The 24,835-nt window shown below is 37.0% G+C and overlaps 1 protein-coding gene across 4 annotated transcripts in view; it reads right to left on the bottom strand.

Moving 5' to 3' along the window:
* The window catches only part of LOC138713718 (ATP-binding cassette subfamily G member 4), a 405,479-nt gene that overhangs the window by 231,022 nt on the left and 149,622 nt on the right, over positions 1-24,835 (bottom strand). For 3 of the 4 annotated variants that reach the window (XR_011335970.1, XM_069846026.1, XM_069846027.1), the window contains exon 2: positions 8,570-8,682. The exons of the other annotated variant lie outside the window; for it this stretch is intronic. Coding sequence is in view for 2 of the 3 variants with exons in the window: in XM_069846026.1 (XP_069702127.1) it covers positions 8,570-8,630 (61 nt within the window). In the remaining variant the exon portion in view is untranslated. The remainder of the gene's footprint in view (positions 1-8,569; positions 8,683-24,835) is intronic. 4 annotated transcript variants of the gene reach the window in all.

Below are 24,835 nucleotides of genomic sequence, written 5' to 3'. Positions count from 1 at the left end.
CTTATCTCTTTACTTGCTTCCAGTAAAATTCCCGTGTTTTCCCTAATCGTTTGTGGATTTTCTCCTAACATATTCACATCATTCGCATAGACAAGCAGCTGATGTAACCCGTTCAATTCCAAACCCTCTCTGTTATCCTGAACTTTCCCAGTGGCATATTCTAGAGCAAAATTAAAAAGTAAAGGTGACAGTGCATCTCCTTGCTTTAGCCCGCAGTGAACTGGAAAAGCATCAGATAGAAATTGCCTATACGGACTCTGCTGTACGTTTCACTGAGAGACATTTTAATTAATCGAACTAGTTCCTTGGGAATACCAAATTCAATAAGAATATTATTATAAAACTTCCCTCTTAACCAAGTCATATACCTTTTTGAAATCTATGAATTACTGATGTACTGTACCCTTAGACTCCCATTTTTCTCCAATATCTGTCGAATACAAAAAATCTGATCAGTAGTCGATCTATTATGCCTAAAGCCGCACTGATGATCCCCAATATCTGATGAATCACTAGCTCATTTATTCTCTGTTTTTTTTTTTCAGAAAAACTTTTATATAGTGGAGAAACAATTTTTCATGTAGCTTACTTACGTATAGCTATGAAAACAGAAAACGTAGGAGTAAGATGCGATCGGTTTGTACATGCTAGGACTACGGTTTTAACATAAGTTATATAAAATTTTCCAAGTTTTTGAAAATATCTAGTATACGTTCATAAAGTAAAATAATGATTTATGCAAGTGTCTTGTTGTGTATATCAATTCTCGATGCCCATGCGTCCTACTTTAAACGGTTCAAACCTACCCGCGCAAATGAGAGTCGCTGCTTTCTCTCTCTCAGTAAGCAGGTTGGCTCGCTTTTTTTCCCTCTTGTGAGGGAGAAAGCAAAGATCGCGCGGCGACGAGTCATGTTGGCAGTGGAAATACCACCAGGCACTGTGACGTCAACGGCGTCCTCAAGCACCATTGTTCCGAGGGGTATAAATATAGCTTGGACACAAGGCCACATTACCTAAGAGGTTACGTCCAATTTCGGCTTCCCCTTCAAAATTTTCTAGAGCTCCTTCAGTGGAGCAGCGTAACCCGGAGTGAGACTAGTGGCCAACAGGCTTGGAGCTCACATATTTAGTTTTGTACAGCCCCAACCCCTTGCAAGGACGCGTTTTGCGTACCTTTTAAATTTGTCCTCCAAATTCTCTTTTGATTTTTCGATTTTTTCGAGGCCAGGCCACTCGTTCGCCAGATAGCAAAGAGGTAGCTCTAACGCCTCCTCCGTCACTGGCAGCAGTCTTCCAACCAGGACTACGCCATGGTTGTCTTTTGTTCGGACGTGCCTACACACGGCCACACTCCGGGAACAGGGAGCCAAGCTGCGCCCCCGTCTCTTGTATTCTTTCTTACACCAGCCGAATCTTCCTCACTTCTTACGTATCCTAAACTTATGTTATTCTCGTCTCGCTACTAGTCTCATCACCACCTCCAACCCACCCACTTCTCTTCCTGACTTCGACTTCCCACTTATCCCGGCTTGTTCGATAAACCACAGTCCTCGCCTGAAACTCCCCCCCCCCCCTAGTGTCGGTAAGTCGCATAGTACGGTGTTGATCCTCCGAACGCTAGAGGCCACCATTCCTCCCCCTCTTGGAGTCGGTAAGTCGCATAGTACGGTGTTGATTCTCCGAACGCTAGAGGCCACCATTCCTCCCCCTCTTGGAGTCGGTAAGTCTCATAGTACGGTGTTGATTCTCCGAACGCTAGAGGCCACCATTCCTCCCCCTCTTGGAGCCGGTAAGTCTCATAGTGCGGTGTTGATTCTCCGAACGCTAGAGGCCACCATTCCTCCCCCTCTTGGAGTCGGTAAGTCGCATAGTACGGTGTTGATTCTCCGAACGCTAGAGGCCACCATTCCTCCCCCTCTTGGAGTCGGTAAGTCGCATAGTACGGTGTTGATTCTCCGAACGCTAGAGGCCACCATTCCTCCCCCTCTTGGAGTCGGTAAGTCGCATAGTACGGTGTTGATCCTCCGAACGCTAGAGGCCACCATTCCTCCCCCTCTTGGAGTCGGTAAGTCTCATAGTGCGGTGTTGATTCTCCGAACGCTAGAGGCCACCATTCCTCCCCTCTTGGAGTCGGTAAGTCTCATAGTGCGGTGTTGATTCTCCGAACGCTAGAGGCCACCATTCCTCCCCTCTTGGAGTCGGTAAGTCTCATAGTGCGGTGTTGATTCTCCGAACGCTAGAGGCCACCATTCCTCCCCCTCTTGGAGTCGGTAAGTCGCATAGTGCGCTGTGTTGATCCTCTGAATCCAAAGGGGTGTGTTCTCGAACGTCGATAAGTCGCACAGTACGCTGTGTTTGATCCTTCGACCTAGAGAATCAACCATCATCCCGATTCCATCTCTCTCGTTATCCTGCGCACCCCACAACACACATGAAAGCAAGCCGATTTTCCCCAGGCACTCCCGTTACCCCTACCTCCCTCTCATTCAAGTCGTACTTTACTATCACCCATTATAACTCTCCTCGCATCGAAGCCTCAGGACGAATTTCTAAACTATCACTTTCTATCACGACTCTCCCGTTGCCCCTACCACAGGACTAGGAGGGAACCACAGTTATACTTTCTTTGTTAGCTATTTCTGTAATAAACAAATGTTACTTTAAAACAGTCTTTCCTTTAAACTTCACCACAGTTTCGCATCACCCCAACCACAAACCACAGCCATCTTATCTTGTCACTCCCGTTTCCCCTCCCCACCTCGACTACACGCCGGAGAGGAACGACCACGGAGACCGGCGTACGACAGTCTAATGCATCTCTATTTCACTTTCGATACTAGGTAACTGTTATTAAAATTCACATAAAGAGCTATTCATATACTATAATTATAGTGGTTAAAACGAGGAAAATAAAGTAGACTTATCACTCCTCGAAGCACATGGTACGAAAGATTAAAATAACTATGATTTGTAACACTATGTCAAAGCACGTGGTAAAGAATTCAATTTCACATTGTAAGACATGTTTATCTAGGCATTTAGAGGACAGATACAAAAACTATGATGTAATATTATGTCCTACATTTTCAAGAAAATTATACGGACAAAAAATTGATCGTATTGACACGAATTGGAGATTGGTGTGGCATACTACCGGTTAAAACGTTTATTCGGTTGGTCGCCAGGGCTCGAGGTTGTTGCACTACAATTACATCATCTTTTAAAGCCTGTTGCCCAAAACAGCCTACCTAAGAAGGCTGTCAGTTTGTTTTTATTTCAGATAGCACGAAAATTTAAATAACTTTTAAATAACACAATTCTTTAAGAGATTAGGTACAGCTTACAGCAGTAGAATTTTTAGAAATATTCAACATTTTTTCCTCCATTACTGTATCTTGTATAACAATGAAAATTAATATGTGTAAAATACTGTTCTTCTACTATATATAAAAACATATTTTTACGATTTAAAAAAAGTTGTTTATATATTTTCTTTTTTCAAAATTCAAAATGTTGGCAATTCACTGTGCAGTGATGAAGTCTTTCCCTCATAACTCATAAACTTGTTAACATTTCATGTTCTCTCTCTTTTACTCGAATTTAGTTTTGAAACTCATGTTTACAATATCATGCTCTTTCAACTACATTCCTTAATAAATAATACTTTTTTATTTTGTGTTAGAAGAAAATACTGATATTTGACCATTTTTAAAATGAATTTATTTTTTATCAGACAATTTATCAAAGGTAGAGAAGTGATCTTGCATCATATTGTAGATATGACATGCATAAATACATACAACAAATTTTGTCACGGAATGTTGGATAGTTTTTGAGTTATGTGGGAAATGCTTCATCACTGCACAGTGAATTGAATTTTGAAAAAAAAAAAATTAAATTGTAAAAATATATTTTTCATATAGCAGAAGGACAGTGTTTTACACATACTAATTTTCATTATTGTATAAGATAAAGTAATGGAGGAAAAAATGTTGAATATTTCCAAAATTTTACTGCTGTTAGTTGTACCTAAGTCCTAACCCCTTAAATGAAACAATTCTTAAAGTTATCAATAATGTTATTCATCATTCATCTTGTCGAACTCATTACATCAGTAACGAAAATGTTTAATACAGCTTACTAAATATGTGACTGTATAAAAAGAACAGAGATTTTGTGATGCGTGTCAAATTTCTTCAAAAGCAGACATCTATTTCAGTCACGGTATTTAATAAAAATAAAACAAAACTACATTTTCACCTTTGCTTAACATTGTTATGATAGGCTATATTAAGGGACGCTTAATCGCAGACAATGATTGACGTTGGAGCTACTTATGGTAAGGTGTATGCAGGTTCTATTATTCTACATTCAACAACCATATCACGAAATGTCGAGGATGGAGCAAACAAAATTCCTGCTGAAGTTATTCCAAAATTCAAAGAATCAATGGAAAAATCACTATTTGGTTTTAAAACTAATAATCTTTGTTGAATCTTATCTAGAAGTTCCTTCTTGATTCCTTGAATGTATTTACTTTTGTCCTGGCTATTACAAATATAACACTGTTACAAAATATTACAAGTTAACCATTCCGTTCAACTAGAGAATAAAAACTAACATATTTGTTATCTTCTTTTAGTGCTGCTTATACTTTTTATTTACATTCTTACAGACAACATAGTTTGTTAAAACTTTATTTTATTCATTTATTTATTATAATTTATTTTGTTGTAATTTTTATTCAATCTGATAGCCTATATACCTACTAAGTTCACTAGACAGGTGATAGATTTATTTATTTTATTGGGTTATTTTACGACGCTGTAACAACATCTAGGTTATTTAACATCTGAATGATATGAAGGTGATAATGCCGGTGAAATGAGTCCGGGGTCCAGCACCGAAAGTTACCCAGCATTTGCTCATATTGGGTTGAGGGAAAACCCCGGAAAAAACCTCAACCCGGTAACTTGCCCCGACCGGGATTCGAACCCGGGCCACCTGGTTTCGCGGCCAGACGCGCTGACCGTTACTCACAGGTGTGGACCAGGTGATAGAACATAGTTCCATAGCGCAAACTGCAAATATTTCGATCGAAGACAGTTTTTAGTCTATCGTCTCGGTCGTCCGTGATGCTTCATTGAGTGTTTTGCTTTCTGCTGCTTATAGTACGGATCGAGCGACCGACCGCGCGTATTATCATGACTCTCGGTCGGTCGTTCTTAATGAAATGCAGAGCTCTAGTTCATATGTAAAATACTTTTTATATAGCTCATGTTGTTCATGGCTCATTTCATATTTGGTAAGAACTTGTTCGACAGTGCTTCACTGTAATCCACGAACACGAAGCGATGACCTGTTTCTTTATATCTTTATCCATTGCATTACCTGCGGTCGGAGTACTATATACCCTCTGTGTATTTGAGTAGCTTAATATCAAAGGCGGACATATGACTTTCAGATGAAATTTAGAAAATGTGGATTCTTATACATTTTCCATGCTTTTTTCAGTTATGGTGAAACTATATACAAACTCTAACACTACATTTATAAAAATAAATTGTGTTAAAATACTACAAAGAACACTGTGAAACAAAAAGTGCCTTTAGATCAAAACTATAGAGACAACAGATGTCTGTCTTTGATATTAAACTACTCATTTAACCTCAGTATTTAGGTACAGGAATACGAAGCCTAGTCATTATCATCATTATAATACACTTTAAGGATTGACTTTTTAGCCCGTTCTACCCTCAATTATGTGAAGAGTTTGAAGCAGGAGAAGTTATTCACAGGTACTGGGACATCATTTTTATTTTTACTTCAATTTTTATTGTACCTGAGTTTTTTAATGTACTTCACTCCCACCCTCTCTACTAGTAAACTTCCAATCGTCCTGTACACAGAACCAAGGCCGCGTATGCAGTCAAAGTCGCCTTACGGTCATAGTAAACAGTACTGAGTAAGTGTAGTACGTTCCAGAAATATGTTCTCGTTTTCCAGTGACGAAAGAGCTTTCAATATTGAATCATATTTTCTCACAGGTTCGTTTGCCTACGTCGTATTCAGGTTTCCCCCACCCGCTTCTGCTCGCCCCTATGTAAAGGCTAGTAGCTGGGCTGTCTTAGCTCTTTTCTGAAAACATTAATTTCTGTTAGGAATTGGACGTCTACGTAATATTACACAACTGTTTAAAATAACTTAAATAAAATAGCCTCGTTAAGTAATTAACTGTCACGTGATTTCCTCCCATTTCTGCGACCCTGCGGCAAAACCACTTGGACAGACAGTAGATAGCATGACTAAGTAATTTTATCTTTTCGGATCGGGCAGAAGTGAAGATTGAATGCACAGTACTTAAGGTAGGCCTATTATTTTATAGAGTAGGTACAGAATTATTTGATCATGAGTTACTAGTACGAAGGACGAAACTGGTAATTGGAATTAGATGCAATAGTCTGTAGTGAAATAATATGCACCAAAGAATTGAAACCTGTATCGAATTTGTTTAAATATCCATATTATGATTATTTTTCAATTTAACTTCATTCTCTATATTGTACGCTTATGTGCTGTAGACAGTATAATATACACTGCATAATGAATACGTCCAAATGGATAACTCAGATCGTGAGTAAAAATATTTATTGTTAATACAGTTCTGTATTTTGATTACACAAAAACCTAATGAAAATTATCAAACTCAAAATCGCGATATTTCCTAGCTTACGGAATTGGATGAACTACTTTTCTTCTCTCCTATACCTAGTAAAGTGATTTGTTTGTATTTTACGCCAGTATCATCGAACTCCAGTCTCGGAAGGAGATAGCAAACGGTGTTTCCGGTTCTCAACCGTTAATCCGAAGGTATAGCCAGGTTAATATTAGAAATGTTAGTAAAAATAAAATGATGTCCCTGTAGTAGACCTTTCAGGTCATGTGGTTAGCGTGACGCTAATAACTGCTTCCTGTGACAAAGATAAGGACACATACCAAATCCCTTCAGGAGGTGGGGAGAAAGAGCCCTTCACTTTACTTCCGAAGAATGAGCCGCGCTCAGTGTTGAACTTGTATTCTAATAATACGCTACCACTGAAATCATAAATCGACGATCCCACAACTTCTTTCCTTAATAATTTCCTTAAATGATTTATTATTTGTGTTTATTTTATTCGGAAGACATGAATATTCACTGCATGTTTCGATTATTTATTTCTCTGAGTCTTGTTAAATTACATCATATATGAAACTTATTATTCACTATTTTTGGTAACAATGGAGAGTGAGGTATGGCGGTTGCAGCGGCGGATTTTCAGGGGAGGCAAGGGAGGCCGTGCGTTCCCCTAATATTTTACCAGAACACAATATGGCAGTAATAATTCCAGCTGAATTAAGATCACAGACAAGTTACAGCAAATGGCAAACAATTCTTCCTTTTATATTAATTTTACTATTCACTACGACTAAGATGTAAGTTACGTAAAGTCGACCACATCCAGTTGGTGATGCCCGCTCGCTATACTGTAAATAGTACAAATAATTCGTACTGAAAAATATCAGATAGCGCTGTAACCTGTATAGTCGACATCTAGCAGCCTGCTGTGTCTATGCGAGAGCGGGAGAGAGGAGTCGGCTACATGACGCTACTCCCCGGTAACCATGACAACAACAGTTCAACCAATAAGATAGCTGGTTAGAAAAGTGTTTAAACTTGATAGAACGCGCGAGGGGAGCCGATTTGGAGACGTCCTACCCACCGCTGACAACTGTACTGCTTATAGTCACGGCTGGTTTCGGCTGTATTGGGAAGCTCTCTCTCTTTCTCTCTTCCTGGACTTAGAAAATTGAGTCACGTGTTGTTAGTTTTCTCACCGTGCGTAAAAGTTTTCATTTATGTTGTTAGATTTTCTCTTGTTTGCGGGTGTTCTTGTTATTTTATTCTTTTGTGTTACGAGATGTATTTACTTATACAGTATTTTAAATATATCGAGAGTTTAGAAACAAATGCAGAATTGTCTCTAGCTTCTTCTAGTAGCAGTTATTCAGTATGTTGTGACCTATTTGATCGGTTTGCGAAGAAAGAGGATCGTCGAGTTAATTTGCTATAAAATTAGACTATGTAATAATAATGAGCAAGCCCCGGATTCTTAGGTTCGAATCAATTTTGTTGCTACCTCGTTACTCTCGAAATATTGCTTTTCTTATTCGTTTTGTGTAGCAAAGCGTAACATTCTTAAATTCAATATGACCTAAAAAACCTAATTATTGGGTTAGGACTTGCAGTGTCCTAAAGAGAGGCAATCTTTACCAAGCCGTTGTAATATATTAATAGTATGTTGTTTACTTTTATTTTTTTTTCCGTAAAATCATATAAATTCCTAAACATAAGATTTAAAATCCTAAAACATAAATTGGAAAACCTAATTTTAATTTTTTTAAATCTATAAATTCTGCGCTTGGTAATGAGGTACGTCACAGGCCTTATATTTTTATATTCTCATCATTCACGTCTTGGCCTCCCCAACTTTCAAACCCACCGTCCGCTACTGGGTGGTTGAGGTCCTACCTTTGCGGCCCCATCTCCTGGGCACGACGGTGTAAGAGAGGTCCTTGAACTCGACGTCCATTTTCCCGAAGCTTCCTTAGCGAATCACGGTCGAAGTAGGCGAGGAAGTCGGTCTGAAGAAGAACAAACACGATGCATGTTACAAGGAATGAAGAAAAGATGAATTGCAAAAGATCATTTCAAAACACAAAACAATTTGAGGGCGAAGAGCTGCTACTTCATAAAACAAAAAAATAGAATAGACATTTGTCACATTTTTCACTAAAGATCTATAGTTCGGTCTCTGGAGTTCATCTGAGATCTGTGTTGATCACTGCACAATTTATGAGTACAGTTTATGTTGTTAGTAGTTGAGATACTATCCAGTACAATTTTAGTGAGCTGGTTTCAATTTATTGTGAGATATAGACAAATGTTACGATTTTTTAAATATTTTCGGTGATTTTAAATAATGTGACATAAATATATATCACTATACATATAATTAGTGACCGGATTTTTATGTAATATCAAGGTGTGAAATATGTACATATTTATGTAAGAAAAATAAGCTGAATATGTACCAAAATATGTAAAATCATGAAAATATTTAATATCAATTTCTAGCAGGTATAGGAAAGATAAGACACTCCAGTTGTGATTTCATAGAGCACCCGACTTTTTTACCGCACACTTGACACATTATTATTTTTCCATCTGTAGTGAAAACTTCGTTCATCGCAATCCATGATTTTATTTTTGTCGTTAGGATTGAAGATACAGGGGCCATTTTAGTTAGTTAAAAGCAGTAGATAAACTCACTTGCACTTTATACTGTAAGTACTAAAACTAGAGAACTGAGTGAAATGAATTACACAACAGTACTGCAAGCACTGTTTCGCTTTACTGGATTAAGAGAAAATAAGAGGAGACATATACATTTTAGCTGCTCCTTGTAAGAAACAAAGTACCTACTAAATCCTCAACTATAGGCATTTACAAACTGTTGTTTGAAAAGTGACATTCCTGTCTTATTCAGAAGAGTAGGATTATTCTAGCCGAGAACCATACTTTCTAATTGCTCGGAAAATCTCATTTTCGTATAGGTCTACTAAATTTAAAGTAAAGAGATCAAGCAATGATCTGAAACGTTATTTATTTTAATCTTTCAACATCTTTTCAGTTTGTTCCTTTATTCCAGCTTCTTTTCAAACGTCGGCTACTTTATTGCGGCTCATGTCAGACTTGACACAGGTTTTCCATGGAAGGATTAGTAAGAGGGTGAGTAAGATTGCAAATTGCGTAGGAAAGGCTTGTTAAGACGTGTGCAGAACAATTATAGTTGGAGACAAATCATGTCGTCCTCGTCCCACTCCACCGCATGAAGATAACGCTACTTTCTGAGTGATTTTTACAATACAAGGTCGTTGTAAGAGAAAGGTTGCCTTTTGTTCATTCATATTTACAGTGGGCGGTAAGGGGTGAGTGCGTTAAAGTAAAGAGGTCAAGCAATGATCTGAAACGTTATTTATTTTAATCTTTCAACATCTTTTCAGTTTGTTCCTTTATTCCAGCTTCTTATAAATGAACAAAAGGCAACCTTTCTCTTACAACGACCTTGTATTGTAAAAATCACTCAGAAACTAGCGTTATCTTCATGCGGTGGAGTGGGACGAGGACGACATGATTTGTCTCCAACTATAATTGTTCTGCACACGTCTTAACAAGCGGTTAGGGGTGAGTGCGTCTTTTACTTCCTGGAACTAAGGACAGAAGTAAAAATGAATAAACCCCCTGTATATGTAGATTTATGTAATACCAAGCCATAATATGTAATGTGGGGTAAATATGTAAAAATGTGCAGTATCAAATTTTAATATATTGATGGTAATTACAAGATTCGCAAAGATTTGTTATTTATATACGGTTAGGTTGAAAGAACTATAATATGTAATTACATAAAAATCCGGTCTCTACATATAATACAGGGTCTTTCACTCGAAAAATTGACTAATTTTTTACGATTTTTGGCTATATTGTACATCTCTGCTAATAAGAACCTTTCCTGGTGCCGTGCAGTCGATCTAATTACGGGTTTGCCCACCAGAAGTCTCAACTTTTCTTGTAGAGATGAATGAAACTATCGCTAGAAACTTAAAAATTAGGTTTAGTGTAAAAAAAAATATAAATTACGATAAATTGCAATCACCTTACACTAACACTAATTACTGCCCACAGTTCTCAACATGTCTGCCGCCCCTAAGAATGTACAAATGCAAGCGACGGACCATCTTCTCGTGCACTATCGAGAGAATTTCAGGAGTAACCATCTGTATCGTGTGTACAATTCTTTTCATTAATTCGTGGGAAGTATTCTTCTTCATTTCATTTTTTTGAGCATTCTTTCATAGAAGTTTATCTCCAACTATCGATATTGGCTCCTTATGACCACCTGTAGGAATTTGTCCTTTCAATCCACTACAAATTCCACTATTAAATACAGCTATTCTGCATACCCGGTCGCAAGCAACTTAATAAAAATAATAAATGAGTTTACGTATGTTGGTTATAATTGGACATTTTTTGGTGAAATAAATCTAACTTTCAAAATTTGCAAATACAATAAAATAATGGATATAAGAAAAACAATTATGAAGCCTTCCGTAGTACAGCGATATACAAGAATACGTTTGTATGAAACCTTAGCTACACCTGTACTATGTTACGGAAGTGAAGCATGGAGAATGAGAAGTACGGATATCAGCAGAATAACAACCTGTGAAATGATTAAAAGGATATAACTCGCTTGGATCGTAAAAGGAATGAGGATATCATGCAGGAACTCCAATAATTACAATCACTCTCACAGTTTAAAAACAAGTACCAGCTCCAGTGGAAGAACCATGCCCAACGAATGAATCTTACGTAATAGACTTCCAAAACTCATGCTTTAATACCGCCCTCAGGGGAAGAAAACTTTGGGCCGTCCAAAAAAAGTGGACCGAGAATAACTCACTGAGACCGTAACAGACCTTGGGCCTTATACTTGTTTAGATGATAATGATAGTAATAATAATAACAACAATGGAACGAAAACGTAACATTAAAAACAAATGTTATACAATCACATTTAATTCCCGGAGTTACCGTGCTAATTCGGCAGAGAGGAAGTCCTGGGGTAATTGCGGGTGTTTCGTGTACTAGTAGGTCTGCATTATATGTACAACCATAATGATTATAACCAGGGAGCGAAACTTGTTGCCCGATGAAACAGGTTTGCTGTTCTTTGAGTATAGGTACTGGTTTGTTTACTTGCTCATGAGTAATCATTGTCAGAGCTCGAAAGAGATAGGCAGAGGCCACAGATTTCTGCATAATTACGTGACGCGTAGAATGAATATAGTAATTTCTAATAATATAGGAGAGTCGGTAAAACAGTTGTTACCGGTTGCTCTGTATGGTTGTGAAACTTCAACTCTCACTTTGAGAGATGAACAGAGATTAAGAGTGTTTGAGAATAAGTTCTTAGGAAAATATTGGGGGCTAAGAGGGATGAAGTTACAGGAGAATGGAGAAAGTTACATAACGCAGAACTGCACCCATTGTATTCTTCACCTGACATAATTAGGAACATTAAATCCAGACGTTGGAGATGGGCAAGGCAAGTAGCACGCATGGGCGAATCCAGAATTGCATATAGAATGTTAGTTGGGAGACCGGAGAGAAAAAGACCTTTGGGGAGGCCGAGACGTAGATGGGAAGATAATATTAAAATGGATTTGGGGGAGGTGGGATATGATAATAGAGAATGGATTAATCGTGCTCAGGATAGGGGCCAATGGCGGGCTTATGTGAGGGCGGCAATGAACCTCCGGGTTCCTTAAAAGCGAGGAAATAAATTGTTGTAGGAGAGTCGGTAGACAAATTAATTAACCATTTCAGTTTGGACTTACAGACTAAAATACAAGAATTATTTAAGCATGTCAGTAAACTGGTGATTCAGGAAATTGAAAAATACGAGTTACATGATTTACAAAGAGTTATTTCAAGGATATAAAAAGTACTGATTGCAGTGTAGCATTTCTTACTTTGAAGGAAATAGTTTTGAAACAATCATCCAAACTTTCAAAATTAAAGTGGACGTAATTCAGGCATTACGAGCTCTCATGTTGAATTACTCTGAATTTACACCTGCTGTGTTGAAATGTGGCTGAATTCCTTGTGCATCTGTTGAATAAATTGATGTATGAAACCTTTTTTATCATTATTTTGAGGCCTAATGCGTGATATGGGGTTATTTTTTTCACGTAAAAATCTCTTTCCAATTTATATGAAATTATTATGCGCAAAGTGTGTCGAACCCACCACTGCACTTGACTTAGCAAAACAACTGCTTTACCCCTCGCCTGCCAATCAAACGAATGTGGGGTGAGTAGGAACGTTCCCTCCCTACTTTGCTGATAGTCCCCATAGCTGTTCTAAGTAATGATTTTTTTTTTTTAATTTCGTGTACCAAACCTTCCTTGTATATATATTTTTTGATTTTAGTAGGTTATTTTACGACGCTTTATCAACATCTTAGGTTATTTAGTGTCTGAATGAGATGAAGGTGATAATGCCGGTGAAATGAGTCCGGGGTCAAAACCGAAAGTTACCTGGCATTTGCTCATATGGAGTTGAGGGAAAATCCTGGAAAAAATCTCAACCAGGTAACTTGCCCCAACCGGGAATCGAACCCCGGCCACCTGGTTTCGTGGCTAGACGTGCTGACCGTTACTCCACAGGTGTGGAATTCCTTGTATAAGTGGACTCGTCTGGCTTGCAGACCGACTGTTAGCCTCACCTTTGACGCCATAATTTCCTTTTATACAGGTTTCATTTGAAGCCTGCCATCTATCGGCTGATTCAATAACGGAAGTGATGGTGTTGCCCCTTTAATTAACTTTTAAAAGGAACTTCATCTTGTAATCTTGCACAAAAGTGTTACACATTTGCCCAATTTATAAGTGGAATATAAACGTTTTACGTAAAAAAATGTGTAACTGCTATGGTTTGGCAGCATCTTGAAGCCTGTGTTTGAAGTGTAGTAGCTGAAAACCCAAATTACTTAGAACAAAGATCTCCTTCATTCACATTGTTTTGGGAAGCCGCAAGGCTTTCCGCGTAGTGCGGTAACAACCTCCAAATTGTTGAGAGGAGATGGAAATGCTTTATACCGTATACAAAGAGATTGTCGTAATGGGGAACCTCTTTCGCAGATTGTGACGCTTCGCTTCTCCTTTCATCTGCGGCTTTCGACGCTCAACTTCCCTTGGTGAAATATAAGTGAAGTTAGGGTTGCAAAACGTGCACAGATTGTGAGAGCAGTACGTGGAATTCAGTCTTATTGGTCACTAACCTTGACGTTCTATAACAAACACGTGACTAGCAGAGGAACCAAGTGATAGGTTAATTTTTATAACTGAATATTTATTTGTCTCTGAGAATGCGCAGTAAGTTTCGGCTCTCTGCAAAAGCAATGCGCGACTTACTTTAGCGGTCAAAACTGACCGCCCAGAGGAGTGATATCAAAGCAAGCGCATTTTTCTGACCTTGACGTCGTGCGCGGGCATTAAGCGCTAGGTATGCTAGGAAGAATAAGCAGCCTGTTGGATTAAGAAAACAGTGGTGCCCAAACTTCAAACGGAACGTGAAATTTTATGTTTGTTATTTTCTATATTGTCTGTAAAACAAAAGTACTAACACCTATTTCTTAGCCTAATATTGCAGTTGTGTTTTAAACGTTAATAACATAATAAAGAGTAAAGAAGGAATATTCACACAAATTCCATAATAACTACAACTGTACTGTACTAAGTGAATTAAACATAAAGAAAATGTTATCCCAAAGAAAGACACTGAATATGATATAAGTTGAAATTGATATTGATGATATCTTTAGCCTTATAAAAGTAATCAAAACAATATTATAGTACAAATCAAAGTTGTCTAGGTATATGTTTTAACTGTAACTAATATTACATTAAAAAAAAAACTCATCGCATTATGCTTTTGGGTAATATTGGTGCGCAACTTTCTATTATCAGAATATTAAATTATCTCGAAATCTGCTGAAGCTATAGAGCTGACGTTTTACCAACACATAGGCACATATCTTTTGTTTGTGATGTAACAGTATTTGCTTTGTTAATTCATTTCCTTACAGACATTTTCCATGCGAATAATTTCAACCATTTTAATACACTATCTTCAATAATACGTATTTACGATATATTAGACTTACGAAAACATTGTTTTAGTACCTGTAAGGCTACTAAACAAACATATATGAAAATTTCACTTTTCTGTAAAAAAGTTGAGAAAATATTCCTTTTGAATAAAAAAGCAAACTTGTGAAAAATGAGCCTTAAAATTAAAACTTACATTCTTACGGTCTTACTATAAAAACTCTATATACAGACGTTTAACTGTCTTATACTTATACAATGAGTAGCTCGTTTATACGTCGTGTGTAAATTCCTTACTAATAATCATACATACGTCGTGTATAGGCTAACAGTATAACTGTTACACAGCTACGTCAAAGTTTCGTCATTACTTCGTTACGAAAGGTAATAGAATATCTGAGGTTCTCTATTGCATCCGGTAGAGCGCTCTAGTGTGGCGTCTTAATATCGATAGTACAACTGGCTCTAATCGATTACCACACTATATTTTGGTCAAAGAGTACAAGCTACAGCAATATTATTCTAATAATTCTATGATCTTTGGTTTGTTCTTCTGTGGTTACAAGGTAACCATCATCATAAGATGACAGTCGATACGAACAGCTGTTAGAGGGGCGGCCATTTTTTCTCTATATACAACGCTTAAACAAGGGGTTTCGTGTATATAACTACTGCAAAGCCATTAGTAACGTTTTCTGTCTCAACTCTGCATAAGTCTCGTATAAAAACTATACACGGTTTATTAGTAAGACTGTTATAATGCACTTATACTTCTCAGACAAATATAAAAATTAACATGAATACAGTTTTAATAAGTTCTCTTCCCTTTATCCATTGAATCAGTGCTGGCCATCCCTGTGTCAAGCGGCATATGCTACCTCTTTCGTCTGTCTCTTTCCTTTCCGCTGTAAAGCGCTCAGACTCTCCTGGCTCTAAAGCGGGCGCTTGCTCCTATGGGCATCAGTTGACATCACTGGCCTAGAGTCTAGAGAAGTGATGTCAAAGAAAGAGCGCACGAACGTTGTTCGATTCCTCCGCGTGTTTACGTGCTAGAGTGGAATTCCGTAAACACAGAAAACGAGCAAGACACGGGGGCGGACAATGTGGAAATGATCTGGTGTCCAGATGTAATAATTCGTTACACATTTGTTTATACATTTCTATTAAATACAATTATCTGATAGCTGAATAATTTATATATGCTTTACAATAGTCAGCCAAGGTTAGTTTTATAGAATATTATATTACACACTGTGAGTCGGGGCGAATAACGGCAAGTCAAGGGCCCTGTCATTGCGAAAAATGGTGAATAAATAATCCATACACAATATAGGCATATAGGCTAAGTAAGAATTCACAAAATAATCCGCACTAGATCTATTGCAAAATACAGTATAACTTTTTAATAAAGGCTTAAATTAAGTAGATATTAAACAATAAAAATACGCCAATGGGATTTACATTAAATAAATATTATAGAAAGTAGTAGTTGGCATTATACTTGCCGCATTTTTATGGAAAGTTAATAATAATAATAATAATAATAATAATAATAATAATAATAATAATAATAATAATTTATTTATATAATCTGGCAGAGCTAAGGCCAGTAGGCCTTCTCTTCCGCCCAGCCAGACTCTAATTCTAATTGAATACAATTGCTTACATAGTTTTTACATTAATATCTACACCATAAAACACCATGAAAGTAAATAATGAAAGTTGGATAACTAATGTTAGTGTGACAATAATAAACATTGGTAAGAAATAGTTATAATAATAATTTTATTTATTTTATTTTATTTATTTAGAAGATTAACGTGCAAAACAACAGCACAAGGCCAATTACAGTTCAGCACGGATACAGGACAAAAACAAAACAAAGCAAAACAACAAATGATGATGATGAGAATGAATGATAGAAAATGGCAGTGAGATGTAATGCAGTGTACAGAAATAACCATTGTTAAAATTACAGAGAAATACATAAGCAATAATGACAAATTGAATAGATAATTACAAAAATACATGATACAGAAAAGTTAAAAACAACACAAACGAAGTTAAAATGAATGTAATAATAGCCAAACAACAAACTATACATTAAACGGATCTGAATTAATATAATGTAAATTGGCAGCTTTCATGCATCTGACAACTGGAGAGAGAGATTTTGGCTTATAGGTATAAAAAAGTTTTTGGAGTCTTAAACCTTTCGAAGGGGCTCGAATAATAATAATAGTAATAATAATAATAATAATAATAATAATAATAATAATAATAATAATGAGATAATTTAGATATTTATCTGTGATATATATAACCATTAAACATTGAGAAACCTGAAGCAGCTAATATTGTTAACAAGAATTGTTAGAAAAATATTTCGTTAGCCTATTCGTAAATTGGTTTGATGTCTGACAGACCCTGACATTACTCGGTAGGGAATTCCAAAGTCGAGGAACAGCCACAGTGAAAGAAGATGAATATGAGGATGTTCGGTGGGAGGGAATGGATAATATTGAGGAGTGTTGTGATCGTGTGTCTAGGTTATGATGGGTGGATAAATTTTGAAAACGAGACGCAAGATAGACAGGAGTGGAGAAATGCAATATGTGAAAGAGAAAGTCGATCTGGTTGGCGAGTTGGTATAGCGCTGGCCTTCTATGCCCAAGGTTGCGGGTTCAATCCCGGGCCAGGTCGATGGTATTTAAGTGTGCTTAAATGCGACAGGCTCATGTCAGTAGATTTACTGGCATGTAAAAGAACTCCTGCGGGACAAAATTCCGGCACATCCGGCGACGCTGATATAACCTCTGCAGTTGCGAGCGTCGTTAAATAAAACATAACATTATGGGAAAGAGAAGGGAAAGACAGTGGATTTTCCTACGATTTTCTAGACGGAGCCAGGACAACATTTCGAGTTATGGTAAAGAGAAAAAAAAAAAGAGTCTGCGTATTTGAAATCTCCAGTTATTCTACGGATTGAGTGAAATCGCCTCCTACAGCTCAAATAAAATAATAGCTAATAAAGAACACCAGTGAAGTGAAAATGCTATCGATGTTGGAGCTATTATTCTCTCTCCATGCTTATAGATGATCTATTCAGAACATGACGTCTCTTAACAGAATGAAATGTAAGTGGTAATGAAGCATTGTGGACTCTATGCAAATGTAACATGTAGAAGTAGCTGCTGAAATCAATTTGCATTGCTTATACCTTTTGTAAAAATATATCGAGCACGATTATTAAAGGATCATATACGACGTATTTAGAAACTACGTATACAATTTGCAGAAAGCAAACTTCACGAATCACTTTCTGCTTATCATTTCGTAATTATCTATATTCAATAGCTTGCGAAATGAAAGTAAAAGTAAGAGATAGGTCAACGAATAATAAACGGACGTATAAGAAGCCGAGGTATAGTCTCGTATTTTGATCTGTAGATTAGTGATTCCCAAAGTGTGGGTCGCGATCCTTCGAGAGGATTCGAGGGATAATCTATAATTACTAATAATAAACCTGTAGCCAACATTTTTCTGGTAATTTTCGATTTTCCAAAAATAATTGGTGTTAACATATATAATTAACCATCCTGAAGCGGAAAATCGTTTTTTTGAAATTTTTGTTGTATATCTGTCTGTCTCTCTGTCTGTCTGGATGTTTGTTACCTTTCCACGCGATAATGGCTGAACCGATTTATATGAAAATTGGAATATAAGTTAAGTTCGCTGTAACTTAGATTTTAGGCTATATGGCATTAAAAATACTTAATTTAAAAGGGGGGTTATAAGGAGGCTTGAATTAAATAAATCGAAATATCTCCCTTATTATCAATTTTCATGAAAAATGTTACATAACAACAGTTTCTTTAACAATAATTTTCCGATAAGTTTTATTCTATACAAAATTTTGGTAGGACTGATATTTAATGAGATAAATTAGTTTTAAAATTACAATAACAACGCCATCTAAGGCGTTGTACTGAAATAAAAACAAATGATTTCGTCTATAAGGGGCCTTGGACAACAACAATCGAAAGCTATTAAACATAGCCTACACAGAATTTTTTTGTGTTTGTATGAAGTAATATCGGGAGCTAATTAATTGTTTAATTACTATTTCACCATTGGAAAGTGTAGTTCCTCTAGATGGACATAATTCTACAATGTTATTACAGTAACTTCTGAAACATGTAGCAAGGAATATAAAGTATGCGCATTAAAATTAAATGATATGTCAATCTTCATTAAACTATGGTTGCATGCAATTAAGAAACATGTTAAAGGAATTGTCATTGCACCAAATGAGTGCTCTCTGGACCAAAATGACCGAATTTTAATTATTTAAATACAATTTAAATTAAGTAACATATTAAACGATTTATCCTTCTATCAAACATGAATGTTCCCTGGATCAAACGTCCTATTTGAATTATGTAATTACTTTATATTTATTTCTAACAGGTTCAGCGGAGCGCACGGGTACGGCTAGTTTACAAAATAAAACAAAACATCTTATTAGATACATTTATTTTGTATTTAGTAATACAAACAGCGCTGAATATAAAAACCAGAAAATATTTCAGTAATTAAAAAGTAAAATTAATGTGATAACTGTACCTGTTTTTCAGAAAGTGTCTTCCCAAACCTATGTGTGTACAAGACACACACAGTGATATATTGATGTAATACAGAATGTTTTCGGGCTGATGTTACAAACTTTCAGGGATGATGGGGAAGGGCACATGTATCAATTTGAGATAAGGAACCCTGGTTCTGAAATGACTGAGTCGAAAGTTATAAGCAAAAATAGGGACAGTCAAGAAGAGATCGTGCTGCGAAGAAGATTAAAAGGAATTCCGGCAAAAGCTACACGTCTGTTACTGGTGAAGCTATTTCTAGCAAATAGTTTCTTCTAGTTACACAATGATGTAAAAATATGTTTTTAAAATGTACAGTAACAAAACAAGAAGATTTAAACAAGAAATCCTTTAAGAAAAATGACTGACATGAATATTGACACTAGGTTATTGAGTAGCCACCCTGTGCAACTGAATCCAGCAGAAGAAACAGATGTGTGCAGTTTATTTAAATTCCTGGAACCAAATGATGTTGCTTGGTACGAAGAAGTTTTCCTTCAAACCAGAAGTGAAAATGCACAAGAAGCTAGTGATGAACTAAATCTGAATGATTAACTTAACTTAGCGTTAAGAAAAAATCATTTATGCTTAAATTTCATACAAAGTGATTTATGTTTACATTTTGTTAAAATCTATTTAAGATAATTTTTGTGTTGTGTTTACTCCTGAATTGTATTTTTGTATTACAATACTGTGTAACATAACATTGTAACACTTACATGTAAAAGAAAATCATGAATAGCTGTACTCCCTAAAAAGGACCCATATAAGCATCACTTCAAACATCAATATCTATATGAAAACTGAAGAAAACTTAGTTTCTACTTAGCACTTGATAGAATAAGTATGAAAGAGTATTTTTGTATAATGTTGCACAAGTAAAAAGGCAATAAATAAAATGTTATGCATAGTTGAATTCTTTATTCTTTTTTTTTCTCGAAATATGGTTTCCTCCATCCTGGGATCATTTCCTAACGCTGTTTCCTTAGAAGAGATCTTTCTCATTTAATGTATAGCGTACCTGCTTGAGCACGGGTAGAAAGTTCACAAGAACAAAACTTCCACGAAGAAAGGAGAGAGGATGACCGATCTTTAATGAAGCCATGGTCGAGAATATCCACAAGGCGAGGTGCTCCCCATCGGCAACATGAAGATTAACTCTATGTCTGAGTTACGACGGCTGGCCGGCGTCAAGAGCATGGGCGATGCGGAATGCCCCACGCTGCTGGACATCGAGATCTGCAGCGAGCAGGACGACCCCAACTTCGGCGTCAAGTGCAAGATCTTCGAACTGGACGCTTGCCAAGGCATCGGAAAGGTGTGTCTGGTGTACATGGACAAGAGCGAGTGCGAATCCGATCTAAAACGAGAGGACCCCAAGATCTGGCTGCTGGACAGAAGTTTCGAGTGGCACTACCTGGCTGCAGACTTCAGTGTACTTTGTAAATTTGTAGTGTTTTTGTAACGCAGTCTTTACTCCTGGTTGCGAAAAAAAAATAAAACTTTACAAGGATTTCTAATAAACGCTAGTGTATTGTACGGCCCCTATTAACTCCTCAATTATTGTTTCACATCAAACTTATATTTGCGTAAATAGTAAAATATGTATATGGAATGAAACACGAACACCATTATTGTGGAAGGAAACATCTTTCCGAGGACTTCCGTGAGTGCTTTGCATCTGGAACATTCCTCTTGAGGTACTAGCAATAATCTACAAGCATGTTCACATCCCAACGACTCTGGTACCTTTCTTCCTTCCCTCGAATGTCTCTATGAAAGTGCTTTCCTAGCTCCTCTCCGTATTGCCCACAATTTTCAGGAAAGTAATCTATTACGCATTAGACGTCAAGATAATGATAAAAAAAAGGTTTTACACATCAATTTATTCAACAGATACACAAGGAACCCAGACGCATTTCAACACAGCAGGTGTAAATTCAGAGTAATTCAACATGAAAGCTCGTAATGCCTCAATAAAGTCAACTTTAACATTGAAAGTGTTGAATGATTGTTTCAAAAATATTTCTTTCAAAGGAGAAATGCTACACTGCAATCAGTACTTTCTATGTCCTTAAAGTAACTCATTGTTTTAACTCTTTCTACCTATCAAAAACTGTGCAGATGCAGATGGTATTCACAAAGGGTGGTCGACAGGCTGAAGGTGACCACAGCCAACTCCAGAACAACGCTCTTCAAATCACAAACACTTATAAACACCTTGGAGTAACACTCCAAACAACAGCAAGATCCTTTAGAATACACACGAAAGAAAGAGCGACAGCAGCAATAGTAGCTATCCATGACATACAGAATATCACACAACTGTCGCTTGAATAATAATCCGTGGCGCTACAGCCCGTGCAGGGCCTAGACCGACTAGCCGGCTGCTGGCCTCACGGCCACATGCCGAAGCAGAGGTGGACGATCATCCAACCAGAATGGCGGTATCGTGTGGTTAGCACGATGATCCCCCCAGCCGTTATAGCTGGTATTCGCAACCGGATTTCGCTACCTATCGTAGCTCCCCAAGTGCATCACGATGATGGGTGGGCACCGGTCTCATACACTGGCCGAAATTTCATGAGAAAATTTCTTCCCCCATGACAACTCGAACCAGCGCGCATTCCGTAACGCGAGTCCTAGGCGGGATGCCTTAGACCGCGACGCCACGACTGTCGCTTGAAACAGCCATGAAATTGTTTGAAGCAAAAGTGCTCCCCATCTTAACATATGGAATACATATCACATGGACTAGCCTTAGCTACAGAGATCTAAAAATTCGCACCATCTAGACTAGCATGTTAGCACGCGAAACTTTCCTTGTAGAAGATCTACGCACCAAGTTTCTACTACCAGCTACCAAACTAGAAGCAGCACTGAAAGAGGAGAGACAACAGAAGAGAAATGAAGTACCGAACGACTTCTACGCAACGGACGCGATGACCGATCGGAGCTGGACTGGACCAAACAAGATCCGCAGTGGAGTGACAAGCAGTGTTGCCAACACCTAATTTATATCCCCGTCAGTTTAACACCTAGAAATCCGTCAGAATCCGTCAAAATTAAATAAAAACTAGTGGCTTGTGCAGCAAATGCTGCAAACTAAGTTCATTAGACGTTCAAATAAACATTTTTCAGATTTATTTTCAATGAAGAATACCAGACATTCTGAAAGTTATTTGCTTCTATAATAATGAAAGATACTCTCTCTCGAGCCAATACTGTAGAGAACCACGCATATAAATATCTACACCACACCGCCATTAAATATATGAAAAAGACCCAAACCCACTTGATTAATAACTATAAAAATATTTGATTTTTAATAATATTATTATCTTAAGTAAGTTTTATAGCTTTCAGTAACATATAGCCTACTATAGCCGCCACTCAGTGAAATATAGAAATAAAAATCTAATTTAAGTTATTCTCTACATCTACTTATATAATCCCAAAACGTTTCACTTTCATGTCATCAATATAGCATTAATATGTATAATTAATGAAAAATAGTCACATCATGGCATTAACTACAATAATATTTCATTTCTAATAGTAATAATGTCATCAAACCACCTCAAGTTTTGTAGTTTTTATTATCCAATACACAGCTGTACCCAGAAAATTACACACCACAGAATCGAACCTGTAAATTATTTTTAGTAAGTTAAGTTTTTAATAACCAATTTAATTTGAGCTCTAAATATGTCAGCATTCTTGCAGATCATGGCCTTCGTGTAATATTGTTTACTGTAGTGTGTGTTTTGTTTTATTCTGAAATGCAACACGGCCGACTTGATGCTCGCTTCGCTTCTCCTGAATGCAATTAGCTAGTTCTCAAAACTGACGACAGAAGGATTTTGGAAAATAGGAAAATTATGTAGGAAAATTGACATTTCACTGAAAACTACTATTTTTCCGAAAAACTTTGGGTTCCAAGCTTCAAAATGAGGGGCCATTATTAAAATCCGTTCAGCCGTTTTCCCGTAATTTCCATTACCAGTTCAAATTATATATATAGATAATAAGACCCATTCACTATATCTATATACAAATAAAAAGCAAATGTTAACACAGCTTACTTATTAATCTTGATTAAAATAAAAATAACATGGTACGACACAGGGGAGGGCTGTTCAAAGAAAAAGTAAAATCCCCCAAAAATTAAACAACTAAAAATGACAGCAGCTAAAAAAGTCAAAAGGGGATGCAAATCGTAATTTCCGCCAGAAAATCCGTCACCCGTCAAAGCCATTCTTTTCCCGTCCTCTACGTTGAAATTCTGTCAGTTTTGACGGAATTTCCGTCCAGTTGGCAACACTGGTGATAAGACTGGCAGTGCATGGGTATCACCACAAACTCTGCAGAAGGTCAGACTATCACGACCCATCACCGGAATGCGTGTGTAAACTGTGTGACAAACCATGTGCAAGATACCACTTCAGTGAGTGCTTAAAGAGAAAATCGCTGCTGGAATACAGCAGAGCCCAAAACTAATACACATTTGTGCGCACTTCTCATTATTAGGGGAGAGTCGGGTAGTATCGGACATCGGGTAGTATCGGACAGTGCGTTTCTTTCATCTACCACCATATGGTAGTACCTGAATGACATGGTTACGTTTCTCTATGCGACATCACAGAAACGTAACCATGTCAATCAGGTACTATCATCGTGTGGTAGATGAAAGAAACTCACTGTCCGATATTACCCATGTCCGTACTACCCGACTCTCCCCTAACAATAACAACATTCATCTATACAACATTTGCTGGGTTGAATAAGTCATTTAAATTTACAAACAATGAATATGAATCATGTAACTCGTAATTTTCAATTTTCTGAATCACTAGTTTACTGAATGTTTAAATAATTCTTTAAGTCCAAACTGAAATGGTTCATTAATTTGCCTACCGACTCCCCTACATTAGCAGAAATTACTATATTCATTCTACGCTTCATGTCATTATACGAAAAGCTGTGGTCTCGTCTATCCTTCTGCACTGCTGACCATGACTCTACTCACGCGAAAGTAAGCAAACTCGTACCCATAGTAAAGTAACAACAAAAATGTGTTTCATCGGACAATAAGTTTCGCTTCCTGGTAATCACTATAATAAAAATAATCTCTCTTGTTTAGGGCTGTATTAACATCTCGAGGTGTTGTATAATATTCAATTTCGTAACTCCAGCGACAAGAAACGTATTTACGTCTTGCCTCTATATTATTTTATTATTATCTTAATACTGATTCCTGTGTTTATGTTTTTATATCTTTTCAAGGATAGAATGTAATTTATGTCCAAAAAAAAAAAAATAACAACAGAAGGCGAGACAATTACATTTTGAAATCCCATAGACTTAACAGTGTATCAAAAAATAATAATTTGTGATCAATGTAACCTTGATTT

Source organism: Periplaneta americana, chromosome 14 (assembly GCF_040183065.1).
Source record: "Periplaneta americana isolate PAMFEO1 chromosome 14, P.americana_PAMFEO1_priV1, whole genome shotgun sequence".
Lineage (NCBI taxonomy): Eukaryota > Metazoa > Arthropoda > Insecta > Blattodea > Blattidae > Periplaneta > Periplaneta americana.
The sequence above is the reverse complement of the archived record's forward strand: the minus strand, read 5'-3'. Positions and strand labels throughout refer to the sequence as shown.